General features: G+C 38.7%; 1 protein-coding gene across 1 annotated transcript in view; it reads right to left on the bottom strand.

Moving 5' to 3' along the window:
- The window catches only part of ITGBL1 (integrin subunit beta like 1), a 124,197-nt gene extending 99,090 nt beyond the window's left edge, over nt 1-25,107 (bottom strand). The window contains exons 1-2 of the mRNA XM_009085328.4: nt 24,905-25,107; nt 23,411-23,622 (exon numbers count right to left, since the gene is read on the bottom strand). Coding sequence (XP_009083576.3) covers nt 23,411-23,622; nt 24,905-24,984 — 292 coding nt within the window. The 5' untranslated portion in view covers nt 24,985-25,107. The remainder of the gene's footprint in view (nt 1-23,410; nt 23,623-24,904) is intronic.
- Nucleotides 25,108-26,439: the final 1,332 nt, after the last annotated feature.

Raw genomic sequence — 26,439 nt, 5'->3', positions numbered from 1 at the left:
TCAGTCCCATGGATCAGACTTTGTTCAGGTCTGAAGTCCAACAACCAGTAGCCACCTGATTAAGTCATTATTTATGTGTATTGTTAAACAGCTACTCCTTCGCAGAAGCAACTTTTAGCTCTCTTTCTGTGGCTTTTCTCCTTGCATCAGCATCAAAGGTGTTCTGTTTGAACTCCCTGAAGAGGCAGTCTCAAGCTTTTTTCTATCTGGAATGATATACAGACAATGCTACAAAAAGCCTCCCTCAGCCAACACCTTGTGCCTCTTGCCTTTTCATGCCTCACAGAAGTTCAGAAGGGTCAGTTTCCTCTGGGTGCTTGGTAGCAAAAGGGTTTGCCCTGTACTGCCCAGTGTTGCACCTCTCTATCCTCATTTGAAAAATGCTGACAAAAGGCCTGAGCATTGCCATGGAAACACTTTACCCAATATCCTTGTAAATCTATTTGCCAAGGGAGCCATGGGTCTGCAAAGCATTAACACACTGTCACCTCCTAAATAGCCAGCATACACTTTCCTCAAACAAAATCCTTTTGCCACTGTTTTAAAACCAATGCCACGAGCGGGTTTTTTTCCCCTCCCACCCTAGGAACTGCAAGTGCAATTCCAGTTTGCACAAGAAAGTTTTAATTTCCTTCTCACCTCAATCAGAAAGCACAAATTGGCCCTGGGAGAAAGCTAAAACACCACCTATTGGTGAAAAACCAATAAAGATTGGTTGAGACCTTTACTATACACCTGCTTTTGTTACTTCTGAGGACAAACCTCTAGGCTCCTCTGAGCTGAAACACAGGAGGAATTGAGATAATAATGAAGATGCTGCAGCCTGAAAATACCATGCCCTCCCTGAAGCTGGTCCCCCACCTGTCCTTCCCTTGACTGGAAAGGGAAGTGATGGCTTTCTACCACAGAATATCTCCCCAGGTAATGTTTTCTACTGCCCCTCTTTCCACCACTCCCACTCACTGCATTTACAACTTAATGATTTGCTTCTATAGCAATCACTTGTATTCTCTCTCCTGGGCTCTGAAACAAGCTTCTTACAAGCAGATACCAATGTATTTCATTCTATATTCCTACTTTTTTTTTTCACATTAAAAAGGATTCAATACAGTCCCCATCTATTAACCCATCAATTTATTATATCTGAATCTTTCCATAATCTATCATACTGGTTTTTTTTCCACTGTTTCTATGGAATCTAGTTGAACAGTATCTCAAAAGTTGGAAAGTTTAGCCCTGTTGAACTAATTAAATTACATTACAAAGGGATAAATAATACCCTTTTCCATGCCAAAAATAATTCTATTACCTCAGCATTATTATTTTCTCAATCCAGACATTAAATTTAAGGCTAGTTTTCATTAATTTTTGTTCAGTGTGACATTGGCTTCCAATTTTCATATTCAGTAGTTCCTTATGTTCATAACTGATTTGTAATGTGCAAGCTTTCTAGATATACAGACAGTCCACTGTGAATGGTCAGGGCCAATTTCAATCAGTGTTTTCCACTCTGCTCATACTGCCAAGCAATTTTCTCAAGGAATCCATAGAGAGCATATCAGTAGGATGCAATCATCTTTCTTGTAATAATTATTGTTAAATACTATTATTTCAACACTATTATTTTATGAGTCAATCAAAATGATGTCCACACATTGGCCACATTCCATTTCCAAAGAATACTCTGGGTGTTTAAGCTGGACATCGCTGACTCCCTGACCAGAGTCAATATTACAAATTTCATGATGAAAAGAAAATTCTGGTCCTTTTGCTACTTCTTTTACTACTCTTCAGCTTTCCTGGCCCTTTGGACCTATTCCCCTAGTCATCAATCACCAGATCCATGAACAGAACGTGGATCACATAAGCATCCTTGGTGAGTCAGACATATCACTATTCTAGTGCTGTATGCCCTGATCATCCTGACTCACAAAACTTAGACATCCCCTGAGGGTAAATAAAATCTAAAGAACCCTGGTTATCTCCAGGGCAATGCTGTAAAGCTGCTTTCCCCTTATGAAGGAGTACATTGAGTAGATTCACAGATTTACAATGGAGATCTTTAAGCCTGAACTGCAGAGACCAGATGTACTTGAACCTGTACTCAAGGACCTATCCCTGACTGGAGAGTCACTTCACCTGAGCCAGAATAACCTCTCAAGCCTGAGTCTGTGAGGCACACCCCATCATGCTGATGGCTTGAACTCATGGTTCTGGACTGGCACAATTCTGTCTGCTATGCCCCCAGTATGCCTCTGCCAAAGACAAAGAAAAGCAAAAAGCTGCACGAATTCACAGGTGGCTCACTTCAGTTGCTGTGCTGTGTGACAAGGTCCTTTGAGCTGACTGCAGGTAGGAGGCCTCCTATAACACAGAGGTAAGGAAGCACAAAATTTTTTGTCATATATTTTAGGCACAATACTGAAAAAGCCTGGATAGCAACTGCAAATAACAAATCTAAGGGTGAACAAAACAGTACAGACACGACCTGCAACCACGAGCTCTTGTCCCAGGTAGCTCCACACTCATTTTCAGGTGCTGACTTAAAACACCACCTCAGTCCTGGGGTCTATGACTCAAGCCAATTCAAGCCAGAAAAGTGGCATTCTAAAGAAGAAAATCCTCTCAGTTCTTCAAAGGGCAATTTTTGAGCTGTGTGAAGGCATCACATGTACCTCTTCAGCATGCATCTGTGGTCATCTCTTCTCTAAAATTAGTACCTTTGAAAAGGTATTAATACATTGGAACAAAAACAAGTCATATCTTGTTAGTTCTATCAAATTTGAGTTTATCTAGGGAATCATTCTTTAATCCCCACCATGTGCATGATTCTTGGTCCTTCTACTGAGGCTCTCTTTACTGCCCATTCTTTTTGAATTGTCAATTCCTTTAGTTCTATTTAATGCTTCCCTGATTATGTATTAATAATAATGTTAGAAAATATCTTTATTAACCATTCTGCCAGTCTCACTTTCTTGTCAATTGTTATTAATATCAAATGCCTTTTTAAATCAGCAGGTCGCTTTGAGAAAATAAATTGATTAGTGACTGTTAGTAGAAGTTCACTCTAAATATATCAATAAAATGAGAATCCATTCAGAAAATAAGAGCCTGCTTCTGAGACTGCTTAATGTAAACATTAAAGATGGTAACATTTTTACCTAAATTGGAAAACTTTCAATAAGAAAATAAATGCAACACAAAATAAAGGTGTCCCAGCTAATCAAGCACTTTGAACAACCAAACTTGTAATTGCTTTAAAGAATGAACTCAAGTTAATTTGAAGAAAATTAATTTTTAAAAAAATCTATAAAACCAGGTTGACAATTATAAATTATATTCTTATTCATTAATCCTTTATCAACCCAATCCCAAGACAGTCCTTCTGTTATTTCATCCCAAACTTCAAACACCTCATGGGTCACCTGGATAATTTGATTTGGAGTTTTTAACATTTCTATTATATATCATCTTTAGTTCTAATAAAACAATGTGTAAGCTGAGCATTACCTTATAATTCTGGTGAGCAAGTTTTCATGCTTAAACTTTCAATCATTTAATTTTAATCTCAAAATGCTTTTTACTAAAAAAAAAAATTAATTGGGCCCTTGATAATAGAAGTTGAAATGGTGTTTTTTATTCATAATATGATAGTTTGTCACTCTTTCCAAATACAGAACATTAATACTCATTGAGCAAATTCGCTTTTCCTGCAAAAGTACTCAGCAGTGCTAAGGACTGCCACCATGTTCTTAATAAGAGACTTTTTTACCTACCATAGTCAAATATAACAAGTTTTATTAATTGAAAGATGTGTTGTTTTCACATTGTTTCCCAAAGTGGCAGTCACTATGGTAGTGTTCTGTTTAATTATATATTATTCTACAGTAGTGGGACAGATACATTATTTGTAAAAGATACAAAATAGTATAGGAGGAGGTTTTACTGTCCTGTGAACAATTCTTGGTATCAAAAGTGTCGTGGTGGACTTTTTACACAACTTATAAATTAAACTGCCCAAATTTGTAGTCTTTTTACCTGCTTTATTTCATACTTCTATTTTTTTTTATTGTTAGTAGAAAATTTAAAGCATCAAAGCTATTTAAACTTGCAGGTAATAAGTCTTTCAGAATTTATGCTTCATGTTTGTCTCTCCTGCCTAATTCTGTAAGAAGTAATGTCTTCTAATTAAAGGGAAAGAAGTGGAAGCAGGAAGAAGGAAACAGTAGAGTGTTAAAATTCCTTTCATTCCCAAGGTACTATTTGACCTATGAATTTATTTTTCTCATACTTGCCAACAATTTTGCATTTTTTTTAATAGCAATAAGACTGTATACTACATATAATTTAATTTGACAGTTGACCAATTTTACTTTTTCTGTTCAGTTCTGTTGGTATCTCATATTGGCTGGAAAGTATTTTAGTACTATTTTAGGGCAATATTTCTAAACACAACAACATTTAACTTCAGTTTACAATAACAGCCAAGGCAATAAATAGAAGAAAGGTTTAACTAGCAAAACCATCCTAGGCTTAATCTGCATTAAAGTAGATTAAATCTTAAATCAATAAGGTAAAAAGAATTAGAAGTGCAACCCTTATAAGTTAGAGTATCTAATTTAGGTACCTTTCTTCTGGTCTTTATTTGCATAATCCAGTGGAAAATGGCATAATATACAATTTCTTGCATTACCCTCACTGTAATAATGAAAAGTATGTTCACAATAAATAGAGAAACTTTCAAACAGGTACGGTGAAAATTATCTTTTTCCCAGAAAAGTGTGAGATATAACTGGCAAGAGTCAGAATTTTAATTTAAGCATGCTTCATGTGAATATACTGACAGCTGTGAGGACAATAAAACGGTCTGTAAGTGTCAGTGCTTAATAAAACAAATAGCATCAAAGGAAAATACACTGCTCAAAAGAGAGCAAAGCCCAGCTTTATCCTATGCTTTAAATGTTTTCCTTTAAAAAGTTGTTAATGTTATCAACAGTTTTCTGTCTGACACATTTTCCAAAGGTGCTATATGCATCTTACATCTGCATATAAATTCATTACTCCTCATTCAAGAGACTGAAGTGATAATTTTGTAAAGCCTGTTGTTGCCTTTCTCAATGTGCTGTTTCTTCTAAAGTTAGTATCAGTATTTTTTTCTTTCTTTTTTTTTTTCTTTTTGTTACTAAGAGCAGTGTGGATTTCTGAATGCTTGAGCACTACAGAGTTTTTGCTGTCCTCTTCAAATCTGGGAAAAACATACCTTTGTTTTATTCAATTGATTCATAAATAAAGTAGACATTTTTTTTTTAACTTTTTCCTGAAATTACATTAGGGTAAGGATAAGAGGTGGTCCCAAATGTACTTGGCTTGGCAAGGGTTTTGCTATGCTTTTATCCTATAACTTTTCAGTATTCTATTTTACATCCAAAACTTATACTTATTATACAAAAACCTATACAAGCTGGGAACATCTTTTCAATTTTCAATAGTAAATTACAGCATACGTCCAGTAATATTAAAGCAAGGTTTAGAACTATATCTCAGAAATATTAGACAAAGAATTAAAAGGTAAATGCAAGTAGGGGAAAAAAAAAGAAAAAAAGGAAAAAACTCCATGCCCTAGGGTGGCTGCCTTCCTGTGCTCACCACCTTCATTTCAGCATGTGTGATGCAGCCCAGCAGTCACTCATCCTTTTAGGTCACCTCCATTAACTTCCTTGCAGCAGGAGGTCTCAATTTAGTCATGGTCTTAACATCTGGCCCACCTGGGGAAGCTACCTAGAGCATCTCCCTGAAGGGGAACTGCCTTGACTCAGTTTCTTAGTACTGGGGAGGAGCATGTTTGTGCCACCTACTGTTTCTGCCTCCAACTCTTGGCATTCAGTTCAGGCAGGAAATCAGTTTTTAGGTGCTGCCAAACTGGAACCTCACACAGCAATAAGTTCACAGTGCCATCCAGAACTTTGTAATAGAGCAAATCTTGAGCACCTCTTCATATTTACTGAGCAATGAAATATCACGCCAGAATTAAAGGGTGTTTCTGAAAATAGTTTGAATGTGAATCAGAGGATATTTCAGCAGATCCAATGGAGTAATTACAGGGTAGGAAGAACAAACAGACTGTAATAGATAAGTGAGACAGGCAATCATAGACAAACTGTTTACTTCCCTACTGATGGATGAATAGAGCAAAGGGTCACCTAGGTGGTTTTTTATTTAACTTTTTTTCCCCTGGCAGATTTATTCATGAAATCAGGCTTAACAGACAAGACCAGATTGAGCATTTTTTTTAACATGAAACAGTTCTGTAGAAGTCTTCAACCACCATGCAAAATAGTTTTTATTATGGAAGGATGGTAATTATGTCCCTTTCATAAAAGGAAGGATGAGACACAAGGTTAACTAAACCTATTCCACAGTCAAATTGAGCTGGGGCAACAAGACCTTCCAATTCTTATTCATGTTTTAAGCAGTGTCAAAGCAGCTGCCTTTGCTAGGCTGTAATCAAGTGCTAAGAAAAAACCTTTGACTGAAGCTCCCAGAAACTGTGAGTCTTGGAGTCAATAATTTCATGACCAGTGACAAACCAGCTTGAAAAAGGCATGATTTATCAGGCACAAAGTTTGAGACACAGATAGGAGTTTTACGACTTCATCTTCCTTTAAGAGGGACACATTTGGATCCAAGCAATAAACCCAAATTTTCTTGTTTGATTTTTTTTTTCATTTGAATGATGAAATTTTCATGTTCTTTCCTTCAGTGTATTTTTGATTTACGAACTCTTAAGATCTTCAAACTTCAAAACTGCTTAGCACTAGTAAGCAAGTTTAACCTGCTGCCTTCTATCATGTGCCATGTACCATATACCACTTGTCTTCCAACTGGAAATGCCCAAATGTTCATCACAAACTCCACAAACAAACCTGGGAACAATCACTGGAACCAGTTAGCATATATGCAACAGCAAAAGCCAAGTCTCCTAGTGGCTTGAGAGGTCAAAGATATATGGGAAACACAAAGTAACCTGGGGCAGGTGGACTGATTGTGTGCTAAAGAGGTAGACAGAACAACCTTAATTAACAGATTTTCCTCAAAAGACAATCCACAATAGTTTTTCCTTCTCTGTGCTTGATTTTTTTTTTTCCTGATGTAAACTAAAGAACTTTATTAAAAAAAAAATCTCCAAGGAAAAAATTATTATACTTTTCATTTAAAAAAATGGCAAAATAAATCAGTTTAGTTTCATAAGCCACCTCTCCTCATGTCAAAAATTATTTTTAACTGTTCCTAATTTTTGTCAAATGACTCAGATAATTAAGCATTATTTCAACAGAAGTTAATCTGTGCTTCTGATTTTTTTTTGTCTTGTCACATAGACATACTTTAACTTCATGTTGATGACAACCCTGAGCAACTCTGAAGACAGCCCTCCTTCAGCAGAAGGCTGGACAGGCCAATCTCCACAAGTCTTTTCCTAAATCATTCCCTGATCCTATTCTGAAACTGCTGCAAACCAGACCATTCTTTCTGTTTTCACCATTTATGTACTGCTACTAAAAAAGATGGCAAAAAACATCTCTAGACAAGGCTTACTTTGTGCCACAAAAATATATTATTGTATATTTATAATAAAAGGTATATAAAAAAGGGATTTGCTTCAGAGGGGTTTCTGACTCATGTATACTTTTTTTCCATTTTTCTCCTGCCAATTTCTGCTTGACCATCAGAAAAAGCATTTTACACAAAAAACAAAAAAAAAACAAACAAAAAAACCCAAAAAAAACCAAAAAAACAAAAACCAAACAAAAAAAAAAAAAAAAAAAAAAAAAAAAAAACAAAAACCAAACAAAAAAATCCCAACCAAGCAAACAACAACAAAAACAAAACTAAGAAAACCCCAACCAATTAATTCCGGTATGTGATAGATTCCTGGTGGGGAGTAAAACTGGATGTACATATCTGAATTTCAGAAAGAAGCACTAAAATTCTACTTTTGATCATGAAGTTTAGTTTTCCCTAATGAATGTGTTGACACAATCAAATCATGAATTTGTTGAATGTGTGACACAATCAAAATCATGACACAAAGACAGCTACTCTCAACAGCAGCAAGAAAAGAGCCTGAAAATTCCATCTCAGCACAGCTTATAGTGATTTTGCAGAAGTTTAATTTTCCTAACCCTGTCATTTCTGCTGTCTGAAAAACAAATACCTATGTACCCTTTGCTACTTGCACCTAATTCCTTTTTGCATGTGCTAATTTTACTGTGACCACTACAAGCACTGCAGGCAAAGTAACTGAAGCTTTGCAGGCAGGCAGAGCAACGAAGTAAAATGACTGTTGTTTTTAATAGGTATTAATAGCTGTATTGATTCACTGTTGTTCTAAATAGGTATTAATAGCTGTATTGATTTCTATCTACTTCTCCTTCATTTCATTCTCTATGATGAAATCCTCTCTTTCATCCTCTGATGAAATCCTCCTGATCATCCTGTAGGATGAACAGTTGCCTCTAGGCATCCTCTACACAATTTGTTCCAATACCAGTGTTTCTGTCAATTCCCTGTTCATTTACCAACTGCACAATTGTTTATGAGATTCTGAGGACCAATTCTCATTACTCAGAAACCAAAAAACACATCTTGAAATTTTGTGGCAATACTAGCTTAAAATATTTACAGCCCCACAAATCTATTCAGCAGACTGTACAGCTCTACATCACTTTTCATTCCCCAGGATTTGTAAATCAGAGAGCATTCTTACACTATTTGCAAAACAGCAGAGGTGATCACATTTCTCAGTCATACTAAAACACAGGTGGAAATACATAGGGAGAAAACATGCAATTCAAGAGCTGAACTGATATAAATGGTATGCAATATGCTCTCTTTGGAGAGCCTTCTGTAGCACATCCTACTAGCAAGTTTGGAAATCAGCAGAAGAGATTAACTGAAGTCTCTACACATCACTAGAACAACATTTTGAAAATAAAAAACAAGTGGTTTCAAGACACATGTGCAGACCAAGTAGCTCCTGACAGAACTAATCTTGCTGTGCTGCCTCTGAAACTGTCTGAAAGCCAGGTATGGTCAAAGTGTACGCTTGGTCAACGTACACACTGTAGCAACAGAAAAACTGCAGGCAAGAACAGCAGAACAGATGGTCCTTACAGCCATTAAAGATGCTTATATTCCATTTAAAAATCAAGGAATCTGTGTTCTTAAGGTTTACATCTCAAAACAACAAAAAATCAGTGAAGTCTGACTTCACTGATTTGTCTCTATAGAAACCAGAAGAAAGACTCTCAGTTTTCAGACGGTGGTGCTCTGCTCACCAAGTCACTCCACTGCATTTGGACTGCATCTGGTTTAGTTTTCAAACTTATAAGTTTCAAAAGCTGTGGTGCAAGTATTACCTGTAAATGCCTATTTGAGACATTCCAGTATTTGGAGTGGGGAATGAAAAAAAATTAATTTAAATTTCATTTCTATTATATAAGGAGCATGAAAGTGCTTTTATTATTAAAGCACTACACTGGAAGAATCTAGTACTGGAGGGAAAGAATAAAGATATTGAACTATGCTCATTTCCTTGCTGATTTTATTTTAATGTCAAAACATATAATGCCAATACAATATGTTTCAACACAGCAGTCAAACAAATCATCTTTTTTGGCTCTCTCTTACATTTCTTCCAGAAATAAATCTTGCTTATTCAAATGTCTAAAATAGGATTTCCCTGCCTAGCTGTTCGCCTAGAAAAACATTAGTATTTCCCTATTGATTTTTGGCATCTGTCAGTTTAGTCTCTCTTTTCTATACCACATGCACAATGTCTTCAGGCATTTGTCTCCCCCATTTGCAGCCAGAATAAAAACACTGAGCTAGGAATTTTGTGAATGTAACCATCACAAAATTAAGTTACTGTTTAAAAACTGTTGCTGCTATAACAGACCTACATTTTCCTGTTCTGAGGAACATTTTGTACTGCATGAGGTTTCATACATTCCAGCTGCCCCTCGTATATGAAGTTTTTTACTTTTGTTTCCAGCCTTTGATCCTTTTCTTCTCACTTTCACCACATTAAATTTTTCTATGTGCATTTTGATTCTTTTTCAGCCAAGCAGTAAGACACAGCAGAGTGGAACTCTTGGCTTCTGATGCTTGCCAGAAGGTGTTAGGAGGTATGTAGCCAATGTAATGCTCAGTCTGATCCATTTTTAAGAAAGGATTTAAAAATTCAAACTGATAGTTCAGAATAGAAACAAGAGCTTGAGGTTTTAAAAAACAAATCAAAAACGTTTGCTTAAGGAAAGCAAGTATTTATTAAAGAGGTGTCAAGTAGATGACCAAATGAAGTTTTAGCTTTTAGGTAAGAAAGTGACTCTGTATACAGTGACATTAAAGTAGGGACTAAATTAGCAAAACTATATGACTCACTGAAAGACATTTAAAACCACTTATGTGACTCACATGGGAAGAGAAGACAGATCAAGAGGGTACAGTGGGAACGTGCATTATGTGAAGACAATTGGACTCCTCAACATCAGCTTCTGTCACTGCACTGGTGAGGTGACAATTCTGTCACATAGCACAGATGAAGTAGCACCACCCATTAAAAGCACTGCTTTTCTTCTGGGGTTAACCTAACAAAAAATTTTAAGCACCACAAAGCTATTCAGTTTTATAGAATACACAGCCCAGAAATGCAGATGCTTCCCTTAGAGCACCTTCTGATTTCAGGGCTTCTCAGCAGCAGCAGTTGAATGACACAGTATCAGCCAGACCAGAACACAGCTCCAGTAAGGGCTTGTCCAAAGGGATGTGGGGAACAGTGGGCAAAAGGAGAAGTTAGGAACTGATGTTTTCATGTTCATTGGACACAGGAGAAAAGGAGAAGACTGGGGAAACTTTCTGTGGGTGGAATTCCCCATTTCCTTCCTACAAATGTGCACAAGTGTGATGAAAACCATATGCTTAGGGAATGCAGGAAGATCAAGAGAATGAAAGAAGGAAGAAAATATATTCATCCAGACCTGTGCTGTATGCTGCATATATAGAATTACCCCGTGTATACATGGGTGATTTAGCTGAAGAAGGGAATAGTAGGGGCAATTTCCCAATGACCAGTGATATGAAAGAACTCAGGAATGGAAGTTTTGTCCCCTAACAATGGCAACACCTTTTGACTTGTCATAAATCTAAATAATGTTTTCAACTATCAGTACCGGGTTCAGTTAATTGCTGTCCAAGAATAATTAACTTTCTAGAAGTATAATTTTGCATTGAGACATAATAGGGAATACACATTGTCATGGCAGCAGTTAAAAAAAAAGCCAGTATACTGCTACTTGCTTCCCCTGTTTCATTGTCTGACAAAATATTTTTACCTATTTGCTTCCAGTGAAAAATGCAGACCAGATGTGGCTCCTGCTTAAGTAGGGATTATGTTATTTGATGTTTAATGGACCCAACAAGAATTAAGAGCTTCTAGAATATAAGTTTTAACATGGTCTATTTTGGTGTACGTCAAATGGCAGGGCAACCATTCACTTTCACTTGCTGTTTCATTCATTTTGTCATAGCTCCATAAGGTCAGTAGTTGACTAAGAATCCATTTGTTAAAATGAAGCAAATTTAAAAATATACATGTTTCTGTTCAATGCTTTGACTGTTATTTTCCCATCAAATTTCAAGGATTAAATAAAACATATTTTCCATGACTCTGAGCTTGTTACACAAGTCTATCTACAGCTTGTATCTAGAAACAATAATTTATGCCTTTCCGTTGAAAAGTTGCTTAAACTTCAGACAGGCAAGCTTGTTCTGAGAATCATTCCTACTTAGAGGCTCCAGAGTGGCCATTGAAAAATGTGGTTATTTTATAAAGTATTATAAACACTGCAGAAAATGAAGGGGTTTTGTATTAATAGAAGGAAATCAATGGTTATGCATCTGTTTCAAGAAATTATTAAATTTTGAAACAATATAGTATGACAAAAACTGTGTTTGTATTACCACAGATCCTCCTCTACTAAGGCAGAATATCAAACCGAGGATTGGTTTCACAGCAGCATCAAATAAAACCAGCCTCAGAGACCTCTGGAAGAGATCATCTGGTCGACTTCTTTGTCTGGACTCACAAACAAGTGTGTGTTGATCCCTCTTGACTTTTCCAACCTGTTCTTAAATCCCCAGCCAGAGATTCCACAGTGTCCCTAAGACAAGCTTTTTACTGTGGTCAAAATCATTCTATCTCTTGGGAATAAGAAACAAAATGAAGAGATTATTTGGAGAAACTAAAGCAAACCATAAAATTTCAGTGTGCTGTGCCACCTTTCTTCAGGAGGAGAAAGAGGTGAAGCAAGCAGAAATGAAGATACAGGAGAGTACACCTGATTTATACCTATTTTAAAGTTTCTGTGGTTTAGATTCATATCCTAACAAGCTCCCCAACACTGAACAACCTGCACAAATAAAGCATGAGCTAGGAAAGAGTGTTTGACCCCACACAACTGTGGTTAACTTCCACAAAGTCTGTGAATGCCCAGGGCAGTTCAGCTCCTCTTTATGGCATGCCTCCTTTAAGATTCCTGGGACACAAGAGCAGAGGTTATTGGTTGGAGATGGAGCCACCAGGGAATGTAAAGAGAGCCAAGATGGATCTGACTTCCACCCAGGTCCTCATGAAAACAACTGTTCTTTGATGAGCCAGAGGAACGGATTAGGACCATTTTGAGGAGCAGTGCCAAGGAAGTGAGCCAGATATAGACCACCCAAAAAGCAGAAAAGACTGTCAAGAGGAAATGGAATTAGTAAAACAAATTGGCAATTGGATATGACCAAAATGCTGAGAGCGGGAGTGGCAACCACAGCTCATGCAGAAAAAGATGGAGGAAAAGCCAAGACAACACCTGAAATGCAAAAATTCAGAGAACTGGAAGCCCATGAAAGGCCAGAGGAATTATTGATCTTTTTTCAAAAGAGCTTGATACATGATGTTCCAGAAAGAGTAAGATTATTCTAAAAACCTCTGATAGGCACCCATGAAATAAAAAGAAGTCTGTGGTAACTATTTAAATATTATCCTTTAAGATATTATTCAGCAAGAGCTTAATTCAGAAATTCTCATGTGACATGACCTTTTGAAACCATCTACAGAGAAATCATGTTGTATTTTCTGGACAATATCTGTAAATAAAAGCTTTTCTAACCTGCATGTAAGTGTACCAGACATACATTTGAAGCAGCTGATAAGTTTAGAATGGAATTTCCTAATTTACAAAAAGTCATATACAAAAGCTTTAGGATTGTGACAGGAGAGGGGGTTGAGACTTACTCTTCTCATCCAAAAAATTCTCATTACAAAATCTTAATGTTATTATGGCTTTCCAAACCAAAAGACCATGTAATAAAAGCTGGGATAGATCTCTCAGTTTAAACAATTCCTTCATTTATACATCTGAGTTTAAATCTTTGAAAAATGGGTTTTCATTTATCAGACTGTTTTCTCACATAACTCGCATTCCTGCTAAGTCCAATTCTGACATTCTGGAGAAAAATTATTTTGGTCAATGTCCTGTCAAACTACCACTAAGTAACATATAACTCTTTAAAGCAGCACAATACTCAGAAGGAAAACAAAACAGAAATTCATGTAAAATGCTGTCAAGCTTAAAAGCATTTAAAACTTTGGAGATGTCGTTGTTGTTATTGTTTTACCATTACCACTTGCAGGTAAATGACAGGGTCTATATTTTGCTGCTGTAATTTTGTCAGCTATTACCCAGAGATTTTGGCCAAACAAGGGCCAGAATTGCTGTAAGACCAATTCTCTGTTGGCATAACTTTATTGATTTCATTAGACTTTTGTCAGCAGAAAACATTGGCTTCTGCTAAGCTTTGGAAAAACATAAAAAGCAGCCAAAACATCTGCTTTTATTAAAACATATTTTTAACCTGAAGAGGAAAGATGAGTGACAAGATCCACTCCTAAATCCAACAAAGTACATGACTGAGGTTCGGTAATTTTGCCAATCCTATCTCAAATCAATTTTTTGGTACATGTCTACACAAAGCTTGTAAGAAGTTAAACATTATAAATCTTGAAGAGAAAATTATTTTTTATTGTGATACAGAAATCTATGCCACATTTAAATCTCTCTGTTTATGACTAATGCCAATGATATGCTCTAATGTTTCTCTGCTAGACTTCAATTAATTAGGCGGCCTTGGGGAAAAAAAAGGCAGTAAGAAATATTCCAGTACTTTTCACTATAGGATGATGCCCTAAAGCCCTGTGAATGGGAAATCAAAATCACAGAACCACAGGATCACAGAATAATGAGGTTGGAAGAGATGTCTAAGATCATCAAGTCCAACCTATGCCCTAACACCTCAACTTGACTATAGCACCAAGTGCTGTGTCCAGTCTTTTTTTAAATACATCCAGAGATGGTGATTCTACCACCTCCAGTGGGAAGAGCATTCCAGTACTTTATTATTCTTTTGGTGAAAAATTTCTTCCTAATATCCAACCTATACCTTCCCTGATGTAGCTTAAGGCTGTGTCCTCTTGTTCTGTCAGTGCTGCCCAGTGGAAGAGACCAACCCCCACCTGTCTACAACTTTCCTTCAGGAAGTTGTAGAGAGCAATAAGGTCACCTCTAAGCCTCCTCTTCTCCAGGCTGAACAGCCCCAGCTCCTTAAAACATCCCTCACAGGGCTTATATTCCATATTCCTCTCCAGCTTCGTTGCCTCCTCTGGATGCGCTCAAGAGTCTCAATGTCCTTTCCAAACTGAGGGCCCAGAACTGGACACAGCACTCAAGGTGTGGCCTCACCAGTGCCAAGTACAGGGGGAGAATGCCCTCCCTGCTCCTGCTGGCCACACTATTCCTGACACAGGCCAGGATGCCCTTGGCCTTCTCGGCCACCAAGGCACATTGCTGGCTCATATTCAACTGGCTGTCTAGAAAGAGAAAAAAGTTCACTCTATCTGGGTTTACTGGACAAAAGAATTTCCCAAAATGCCAACTGCAGGCAAACTCACATAAATGGAAAGTAGTTGTACGCACTGCAATAGTTCCTACATTCTCTATTCCCATCCAGAGAAACTGGACCTAAGTGGTGGGCAATTTTCTGTCAGTAATATCTGGAAACTTGATCTCTTCCTAAGCACAGCCTAGGAATTGTGCTTCATCCTTCATCATATTTGCTGTGTCTCTGATGAGGATTATCTGTGGCTTGAAACAGAAGTGAGAATTAAATAAAATTATTTCAAAAGACAGTCAGAACTTCCAGTGCAACAACAGTACTTCAATTAAGAGCTTCAAGACCATTTTCTGATTTTAAATGTATTTCTTACTGGTTATCTGCCTCCCACAGAATTTACAGGACTACAAAGGTGCCAGAAAAAAACCTAAATAAATTTGTAATACTCACTTCCATCATTCTGTAGCAGGTCTCAGCCTTACCTCTGCATGTTAGACTACAGATGTAAAATTATTTCCAGCTTAGAAATACACATAAAAATTCTTTCTTACACATAGAAATCAACAATTATTGCCCACCTGAAGCAGAGGTAGCTCTTAGGAAAAAGAATACACAACTATTTTTTGTAGGAAATAGTATTTTTAGGACCAAAACAACATAAAATGTGGTTTTGACACAGCCTTAACTGATGGTTTTAATACTAACAGATTTTATTCTTACACCTCATAGGGACTTGGTGGTTTGAGAGTCCCTAGGAAGGACTCAGACACTTGGGTTTTCTTCTGAGTCTCATTACCAGCCTTAGATGATCAGGAGGTGTATCCTCAACTTCCCTTCTCTTCAGTATCAGAAGAAAAACATATACCTTCTAGTAATTTGTTGCAAGAACTGCAAAGAAAGGTGAATATGAGAGCTGGATGCTGTGACCATCACAGTTCAGTTCCATATACCAAGCATGTTCCCGACATTCGAAGTAGGGCTTGCATTTTTGGAACCACATTACTTACAAGAGAGATGGACATAGAAATGGTTTGGATTATGCAAATTTAGCTCTTGTTCACAGAATACCATTCATTATTCATCTCTTAAAAAATGCCTGTATCTTCATCTGCTGAAAAGAAATTCAAATTTTATACCAACTCTATTGTTTCCAATAATTTCCAAAGGGGTAAGGCTAAACAAGAAATGAGTCTGGACATTTCAGGAAGTGGAAAGGAACAGGATTTTTGAAGAGGGGCTTTTGGCTTCTGAGAACTCAATGAGCTTGTACCACTGAGTTTCACAAGTATCCAGTTACTTTCTGGAAAATGCTGTTTAAAACACTTGGGAGTAAGGAAATGGGGTTCCAAGAAACTTGTGTTACCTGACACTGCTGTGTTACCAAACTGTTTGCCATGTGTGTTCCCAACATTTCAGGCAAATGAATGGACTAAGGTAAATGATTAACATTTTAACTTGCTCTCAACATATTACCAAGTTTTTAAACTAAACCATTTCAAATACCAGGAAGTGACCATTTTCCTCCTGTTGTTGCTGCATAAGTTCACTGGAGAAAACCATAATTACAATAAAATTAAAAGACGCATAATAGTGTAAATGCACAGGACTCTTCAACAAAGGTAGATAGATTCAGCATTTCTTAGCTGACAACCACACAGCTTCAAGATTTAAATAACTTTAATCCAGCCTTTTAATTAGATAGGAAATTATATGCAAACCAGGAAAAATACTTAAATGAGCTATTTTTACATTCAATAGCCTCTAACTCTGGATCATAAAAGCTAACATCCCCAATATTTAAAATGACAGATACCACCTGGTTGAAAAGACTGAACAGGATCTGCTGGAGGCAGAAAACTGGAAAAAGCATGCCTGAGAAAGGTACACTTCGACAGTCTCTTTGGATCACGGGAGGATTCTCCCCCCCCTCACTCACAATCTCCCCAGCCTAAAACTGCCTCCAGGAACAAACCACTGTGACCAGGTGCTCTAGTTAGAACATCTGCTGCTGCATGGAGTTGCTAAGGCAAGGGATTTGGCTGTGACGTTTTCCAAATCACAAAGTTATTACTCAGCTCACTCCTGACAGTGTCAGAGCTGGCACTCCCAGTGACCTTCCCCATAAAAACGACCCAGATACGACTCCAAAAGCCCTGGCTGCCATTCTTTAGGTCACTGACAAGAAAGTGTCCCAGATTGTATCTCTGATGCTACTCAGGTGGACAGACAGAAGGGCAAAGCAGATCTTTCAAAAAAGGCGACAGGTACAACTCCAGTTAAAGTCTCTTGAATCCTCATTCTTCTACATACAAGAATATGGTCATGCAACTGGTCAAGTTGGTGTTCCAGCCCACTCCCAATGTACAAAATGCACACAAACCCCTACCTGCAAAAATTACTCCCTCCATCACTAAGAAATGAAACTTTTAAATAACCTTTAAAAATAGTGTTCGAAAGAAGAGGAGGGTTTTTTCCCTTCATAGTCCTTACATTTCCAAAGGAAATTTGAATCTAGCAGTATAGCTGTGCACACCATAAGCACACCATGACATGGCCTCGACCACCACACCCCTCCAGTTAAAACACTGGTAAGTTCTGGCACCACATACATACTATGGGGTCCTTCTTTGCATGGCCAAAGTCAAACTCCAGTACTTTTCAGGCACAAATTGCCCTTCTTCCTGGAAAGCTCAAGCAATTAGTCCTTTCCTCCCAGAAAAGCTCATAGGAACTTTTTAGGTGATGTTCTTTTTCAAGACAAACTACTTGGGAACACTAACACTGAAAGGTCTAGAGTACAGTGCCATAAGTGATGATTGTTTGAAATCCTTGAAAGGACCAGCTACCAACAATAAAACTTTAAATAAGCATAGAAAATTAAACCAAGACAGTCAGTTTGTCCAAAAAAGGCTGTTATAAGAACACACACTGACACCTATCAACTGATAAAGCAGGTAAAAAAATTAATAAAAACTTGTAACATTAAATACACCATCTACTTTCTATTCACCGTATATTTTTCATGATAATGATTCTGAAACACAAATGTTAATAGAAATGTTTATACACACAGCCTGTGTAAGCTATTTTTTAATAAAGAACATTCTTTCAATTAAATAACAATATACTTCAGTTCATTATCAGCCTGTGAGGAGCATAAAAATTGAAGCACACTTCAGAACACTTATTTGCCTTGGCAAAAGTCACACAAAGGTTTGGTTTTTTCTCTGCAATGGCTAAGCATGTCACCCCAGACTACAGAAGGACAAAAGGTGAAGGAGATGCTGCTCCCAACCTTGTTTTGCTGTTAGTGCCAGCCTGACAGGCTATAATCCAGCTCTGCTAGGTGCTTCCACATGCCCAACACACTCACTTTTACTTTTTAAACTAACACCTATTTTCCACCATTAGCATCTACAAATAAAGGTGCTCAAAATGAGGGCGAAGCAACCAGATACATAGAATTAATGTTACTTTTAAGTTGCTTCCCTTCCATTAATCCCCCTGCAGTTTTTGTGTCTAAGCTTCCTCCTGCCTCACTCACCACTGCTATGAACCCACACACTGCGCTTGGAACTACAACAATTGTCAATGTATCAAAGGCTGCTTGACTTTACCTAGATCAGGGACCAACAGCACAAAGTTGAGAATAATACAGGCTTTAGCTTGTGTTTTTTGTGTCTGCTGGGACCTCAAGCACTTAGCAAGGAAATTAACCTGCAGTGAGCTCTATGCTATCACGATTTCACTTCTGCTAGAACCTGGGGAACCTGTTTGGAGATGAGTATGGATGCTATTATCACACCTACACACCCCTGCTCTGGGAGGAAAAGTCACAAAATGGCAAGTTCTGAAGTCCGGACTAAAGCAAACTAGGTCAGAGCAGAACTGCAACCTCCATTTTCGTCAGTAGCCTCCTGCCCTATTTTTAACTTGGTCTTTTAAGGATGCTTTGTGTCCAATGGCAAGGTGTGCCACAGTTGAATCTTTGCAAACATGGCCTCTGACAGAGAAGAGGCTTATACCTGTTCCAGGGCTTTGAAAATGGCAGTCAATGCAGGTCACAGGCTGACTTTTCTTCACACTTTTAGCAAGAAATGCTGCTCAATGAATAATCAGTATGTCAGACCTCCCTTCAGTACAAATACAAAAGCACATTTGTTAGAGCCTTTCCAGCTCAACTTTGATAGCTCTGCCTGAAGACACTATTCAGCTTCTGTGTAAAGAGCAGTCCTCAGCCTAAAATGTTCTCCAAATTCCATCTTCAAATTCCTAACTCTCTTAAACTGGTATATAGTACCATACATCAAATAAACTCCCATGGATGCATAGATTAATACTTCAATTTGGATTTATCTTTTTATTTCTATATCTACTCCTTGTCAATTTAATTTTTCACTTGCGTTCTCTACATAGTTTAAAACCTTACTGATCAGGAAATAATAGCACTTAAATCCTTTTATCCTTCATGTTATGCATGATAATACCTCTGGCTGTGAAAACCAACGACTAACACTGGCATTATACTGCTGAACTAGTATTAAAATAGGTACAGCACCCACAGCAACCACAGCTTTGGAGAAAGAAACAGAAAATATATTTCACTGGCCTGAAAAGCAGCTAGTTCCACAGCAACTGCTTATGGAAAATCAGACTGTGCCATAATTTTTCAGTAGGTGTAAAAGGTATTTCAGTTTGGAAGAAAAATGGTTCATAAAATCTTAATAACTATGAAAAAAAGATAACAAATACAGTTCTGAGCAAAGACAAGCTTTCTTCATGTGTTGCTGCCTATATTGTCACCAAATTGTATCTGTCTTTTCATCTCACGTACTACAAGCAGTGCAATCACACCTGACTCAGCTGGCAGTTCTTATGGTGCATTCTCTATGAACATCCAGAGTGTTCCCACTTCATTTGGCCACTGAAGTCTATGCTTAGTTTAGTTTTTCATTAACCACAGACAAAGTAAAAAAGGTTAAATAAAAATTCCCAAACCAAGCAACCAAACAAAACAAGAAAACCCAAACAAACAAAACCTCAAATGAACAAACAAACAAAACCCACAAAAAAATTCACTAAAATGTATTTTCCACTGTACTGCAAAAACCCCACAGAGCAATAGGTATCAAGCAGTGATATGACAGGAATTAGTCCTATATTCCACTTTCCCTCACACACAATATGGGCTCCACTTAGGCTAAGAAAGCCTGAGGCAATATGCAACTGTTTGAGGTCAGAACTACTACCTGCAAAAAACCAGCAACAAGTATATTGTCTGTTCTGAATGAAGCATAAATCCTTTGGGGATCTGATTGGTTTTGATTCAGTCTTCCTCCTCTTAGCTCATCTCCCTGCAGATTGTCAACAAAAGATAAAATAAAGATGTCCCTGACATTGCAAAGAGAATGACAGGACAGTATCTACTTGATTTCCTCTACAGCCCATGATACATAAAGCAAATAAAAAGGCCAGGGGGAGGACAGGAGACTCAATGATTCAGACCACACACAGTACTTGGTTCCTCCTTTGTTCCTGACTCCATGAGGGATCACCTGTTACTTTATCAATCCCAGTGGGATGAAAGGCAAGAAAATTATTGGAACTCACTCAAAAGCACCTGGAATCATAATGGGAGAGAAATACAGCAAAGTCTCAATGAAAAGTAAAAGGACAGCAACATTTAAATCAGCTCTTCTTTATTACTCATGACATAGCCTCTTTCTCATTTTTACAAAAGGTTTATTAGAAAAAGCAAATCAATCAGATGGATAGCTGATATTTTCTTTACCTTCAGCCTTTCTCTCTCGAGAATATGACTGTTCAACAACTGGTCCAGAAAGTGGATCTGACACAGAAAGTGCCTTTAAGATAAAGAGCTGCATATTGAGCAACTGATTTTTTTTTTTTTTTAGCTTGGGACAGGCAAGGGAAGTGGAGGTATGTCTGAATTGACTGGCAGGAAAACACAGCTATCTTTGGCATTCGTGACTCAAACAACTCTTCCTGTCCATCTCTGAATATGAACATCACTGGTGATCAGACATCAGTCACTTGAAAAAGGAATCACTCTGGCAGCTTGAAAAGTAGCATATTTTAAACAGCATTAGCCTCAATTACCATGGCTTTCTAGAGAGATGTTGAAGGAGTGTCTAGAAATTCTCCAGTCAGCAGTTGCTGCTGTTGCCTATGTCAGGAGAGATCCACAATTAAAAGGGACTGCAAATGTCAAAACAAAAATTTGAAAAAGAAAATTAAAGCAGGAAACAGAAATAGAACTGCAGAAAGACATTATGGCGATTCACTTAGAGGAAACACAACTTCATCATTAAGTAAAAAAATGGCCCAAAAATGCAAAGAAAGAGAAATATGTCATACACTGGAAATTGTCCTGATGATGTAATGTTAAGAAACATCACCGGGTGCAGTTCACTGAATATTTGGGTAAGGGAAAATATTATTCAACCTAAGTTCCACTCTCCTTCCTAGAGTTATCCTAGATCTGGCCTTCTTTTATATGCTGCCTTCCTCCCACATATACACAATTTCAGTGACTAAAAACATGGGGGGAAAATGAAGAGGGCAACAAGTACAGCCTGAAAGGAGGCGTTTCACCAACTGGATCCCAGCTCTGGAAGAGTTACCTGGGGCTGATCTCCTGCAGTGCTGGGCAGCCCTGGACTGCAACAAAGTCAGCTGGGTTTTTAGCACAATTGTTGATAAGCCCAAACGAAGAAAGCGAAACTCCTGTACCCTTCACAGTTGTTTATCTCCCCAAGACTTTGTAGTGAGTTTTTTACTAGTTTTGTGGAGTTTTTTTCCCAGAAGAGAGAATTCAAATTATCTCACTTCTCAGTGGTAACGTGGGAACACGGCTTCAATACTCCAGCTAGGAGTGACAAAGTGACAAGTACAGAAAATAGTTTTAAAAACATTTAATCACTTAGCATTCACATCTTTGAACTGCTGCATGAAGTGCTACCCAAAAGCTAAATATTGTTAAGAGATCTCTTGGCTCTGTTTATTCTGTGAGCACACTATATCACCAAAGCCCTTACAAAACTTGCAGCCACTGTTCATGATATTAACAGGAACATGATGGTCGAATTTACAGTAGAATATTAAAATTGAAGGAGCTTTCAGTTTCCATTTATGCAATTAACCTAGCAACAACAGCAAACACTTTGAAATAACACTACCAATCAAAGAATTCATGTTTGGGACAGCAAAGCAGTGAAATGCTGTGATATTTCCTATGTAGAAGGATTTAATACTGCTTACTGAAGAGCCTAGAAATCAGTTTCACTACAGAACTCTAAAGTCACAGGTGCCAAATATAACTCTTTTTCTCATAATCCCATTCTTGGTCTTTTCATGTTATTACTGGACTTCCTGCATAAATTGTTGCTAAGGTAAGTTTGGTCTTTTTTCCTACAAAATTTGCCAAACCAACTGCTGGAATGCATTTGTATTGTCCTCTTGCTAGAAGAATTTTTTTAACATTCCCATTGACCTAATTGCAGGTTTTGGCCTGAAAAGATGACACGTTTCTGTGAATCTGGTAAAGCTGTTGAAACAGGGATACTAGAAATGAAGTACCCTTCTGGCCCCTTTCATCAAGCTCCAGGCTGAATCCCCTGAGGAATGTGATGGCATTTCTTCTCCCTGCTTTTTTCTAAAATCCTATTCTAAGCTGCTTAAAAAAAAAAAAAATCTGACCAAAATAACCCAGAAACTTAAGTAAAGACAGCTGAAAAGATGAAAGAGCGATAATGCTTAGATGTAAACCAAGCGACATGTTCCAACAACTGGCAGGCACTAAATTTTGTCCCAGAATGTATGTTATTAAAGAATACAGTGTCAGTGGGGGAATCCCTGAAGCCACATTACAATTACATTGTTTGAAGTCTTTATTTGGAAAGTATTATCATTACTTAGAGAAAATCAGAGTTTTCATGCTTATATAGCAAATATGAGTGTGGTACATCTTACAGTAAGTCTTTTTTCTTATAGCAGGAGAAGAAAAAAATAATCACTGGACAAAATTGATTTTTTGTAAATAGTTTAAAATAGTTTTCTTCAAATGAAGAAATATATAAAAATGTGTTCAATATTACATCCTATATTAGACTTAAAACATTGTTTGCAGAGCCTCCAACCCAAAGCAACTCCTGCTTTTGCCCCTGATGCAGATGAATCTTGCTCCAAGCTAAGTCCCATTTTATAGCAGACACAGTGCCTGTAATTTCTATCCTTTAATCTGGCAAAATCCTTGGATGTGCCCACAATTCCATTTAGAGTCATGTTTCAGGGACCTGTATACAATCATGTCTCTACTGTATCAGTGTGCTGTGTTCCTGGTTTTCATATATATTCCCAATTTTCTAAGCTTCTGTCATCATCAGGGCTTCTTTACCTGTGCAGACTTTCCCGTCGTAGGTCTCGCACACCCAGTCGTGGCACTCGCAGAGTGGACCGTAGTATTTGCCAGACTCAGTCACTTGGCAGATGCAGACTCCACACTCACACCTGCCTCTATCACTGCACAGCTTCCCCCCCGGGACACGGCACCTCAGCTCCGACTCAGTCCGGGACAGCCGGCAGGAAGCAGGGATACCCAAAGCGCTTCTGTGGGGGACAACAAACTGAATGAGCTGTGGTCAAAGCCAGGGGCGGCAGCTCAGAGCAGCAGATGAGAGCTTGGCTCACTTGAAACCACCCTCCTATCACTGGCTTCAGCCAAAACCCAGAATATTGTTCTTACCACGTCTTCAGCTATGGTTGCAAATCATTACTTGTCTCAAATCACCCAGTTTTCTTTGTTTTCATCAAACCTCATTGCTACCCGCAAGAATGCTTACACTTTATTTTACTTCCCTTTTCAACTACATTGGCCTCATCTACTTTCCCATCAGGCATATCTGGTATATATGCACAGACACTCATAGTTTGATTGTCCATCATGAAAAATTTTGATCTTAATTATTTCAAAAAGTTTAGAGACACCATATACATCCAAACATTGGGGTAGCATAACAGGAATATACATCATACAGCACTCCTAAGGTTGATTCTAGTAAAATATGTTTGCCAAAGTAATCCTTCTGGTTGTCAGATGTATATGATCCATGCTTCCAATGGAAAAGGAAACCAAAGTAATCATGGCTTTCCACGCAACACTGTAGGTTGTGGCTGTGGTTGTGGTAAAGGCAGCAGAATCTAATTCTAGATCTGTAGATTTGCAGCTCTGCCATGCAATTGAACCATGCACCAGAGCACACGGGAATCAGCACTTTCAGGACATTCTCAGGGAATATCACACTTTGTCTCATCAGGAGCTGAATCATAGGAAAAACCACAAAGGACTGCTCAGGCCAAAAACAGGTCTTCACAACGCTAAGGAATATTGAAGATGTAGATGAAAAGAACCTGCCCTTCTCAGATAGCAGATTTTGCAAGGCTCTGGAGCAAAGGAGCCACTGGCCTTAGGAGCCAGCATGTGCTGGCTGTGGTGGAGGTGGAGAGTGAAGGGCAGTGCACCTCATTGTGCCATCGCACCAAAGTGCAGCGATAAGCAGGGTTCTGTGGTTAGGTCTCTGCTCCACTCAGGCAGCAGAATCTGCAGGTTTGGGTGTAAAGTGTAATCACTAGTCAGCTCTTCTCCCTTCACTGCTTTCAGAGTGTGCATTTTGGGCATCAAATTCATCATTGCAAATAACTCCACAGTCTGCAAATGCCCCTATCTACTGAGGTTCCCAGTGACCCAGAGCGTTTCCCTTAGCATCACCTTCAAGGAGGCAGAGGAAGAGCCAACAAAGTGCTCCACCGCTCCCTCCGCAAGCCCAGCTTCCACACTCCTGGCACCTCAGAATCAGTCGCTCCCCCCGTGAGACCTGAGAGCCGCACTTACCGCAGGGCGGGGGGCCCGGCCGGCAGCGCGGGGCCAAGCAGCAGCAGCAGCACCAGCCCCAGCAGCCCCGGTGCGAGCATGGTGCGAGCTGTGCTGAGCGCACCTGGGGCGCTCCTGCAGACGGGCGGACGGACGGACGGGCGGACAGAGGCGGCAGGCACGCGGAGAGCTGCGCGCCGGACAAGCCCGGCTCCAGCGCTGCTCCCCCCCGTGCTGCAGGGGCTCTGATTAGCTGCCTGGGAGCGGGATTTGGGCAGCGCTCTGGGAAGGAGGCCGGTGCCAAACCCCGAAGTTTACAGTCTAGGCAGGGAAGTAATTAGAAACAGTTGCGCAGCCAGATGGTTTATTTTGATGTTTTAAAAGTAGCCCGTTCGCAGATGTGAACGAACTGTCTCATTCTCAAAGTAGAGGCACCGTAAATATTTGAGGTATGTGTATCCCCCTGTCCTTTGACAGACGGCTGCTTGGGATAGTCTGTGAAACTTGTACCGAGCAGGAGACAGGACCAGCGCTCCCCAGCTGCAGCATCCCTGCCTGACTGCTGGAGCACCTCCCTGGCGCCTGCCTCCCCAGGTCGGTCCCTTCCCTCCTCAGCCTGAGGTCACCTGCTCACGTCACAGCACCGTGCGACACTGCAGGCTGCCAACCCACACCAGCAGGAGTGACTGCACATTGAAAGTATTATTAGTTAGCCATTTCCTAATGCCTTATTAAAACACAGTCCAATACTTCATCTAAGCAGTGGGAGATTTTTTGAATGCTTTCAAACTAAGCTAAAAGGAAGGATAGTCTCTGCAAATGAATCAGCTTTGGCAGATATCGCCACGTGCACTTCTTTACGCTGCAGAAAAGTTTTAGATCCCCCTGGCTGTCCTGGAAAATTGCTGATGCCTGATGCCTCCCTGAGATAGAAAGAAACAAACTCCTTCTTCTTAAAGAAACAAACTTTGACCACAAAAGAAGGTAAGTTATAGGTGCCCTAGTCTACACACACACACACACACATTTTTAAAGCAGGCAGCTGAAAGAAGATTTCATTGGTTTTGAAGCCAGTTTTGGAGATTAAAGCCTTCAGTATCTTCCTCAGAAGGAAAACTCTTGTTTTAACTTCATATTAAATATCTAAAATACCACAGATTATACTGTTCCAGAAAACACTTTAGGCTTTAGTGAAAATTCTGACTCAGGCTGCAGTTCCTATGAGTTTAGGTGGGTGTCTTAGTGTCTTACATTTTGCATAGTGAACTCAAGGCTGCAATTCACAGCATTCCTGCTAACATAACTAGTTCTGCTAGTTATATTCCTGGGGAAAAAAGAAAAAAAAGCATCAAGCATTTGACTTTTTTCTGCTGCCCTTATATAAGACAAAAGAACCTTTAAAATCTAGTTTGGGGCCTGTTTTCAGTCAAGTACCCATTTCATTGGGGGATAAAACTTTATCGAAAATCAAAAGAAGAAACTGGACAAAATCTGCTCAAGCATATTTATTAACATATATTATTAGTTCCTGAGGATATACAGGTTAAAGCCAAAAA

Source organism: Serinus canaria, chromosome 1 (genome assembly GCF_022539315.1).
Source record: "Serinus canaria isolate serCan28SL12 chromosome 1, serCan2020, whole genome shotgun sequence".
In the NCBI taxonomy this organism is placed as follows: domain Eukaryota; kingdom Metazoa; phylum Chordata; class Aves; order Passeriformes; family Fringillidae; genus Serinus; species Serinus canaria.
This window is presented reverse-complemented; position numbering and strand designations above follow the sequence as displayed.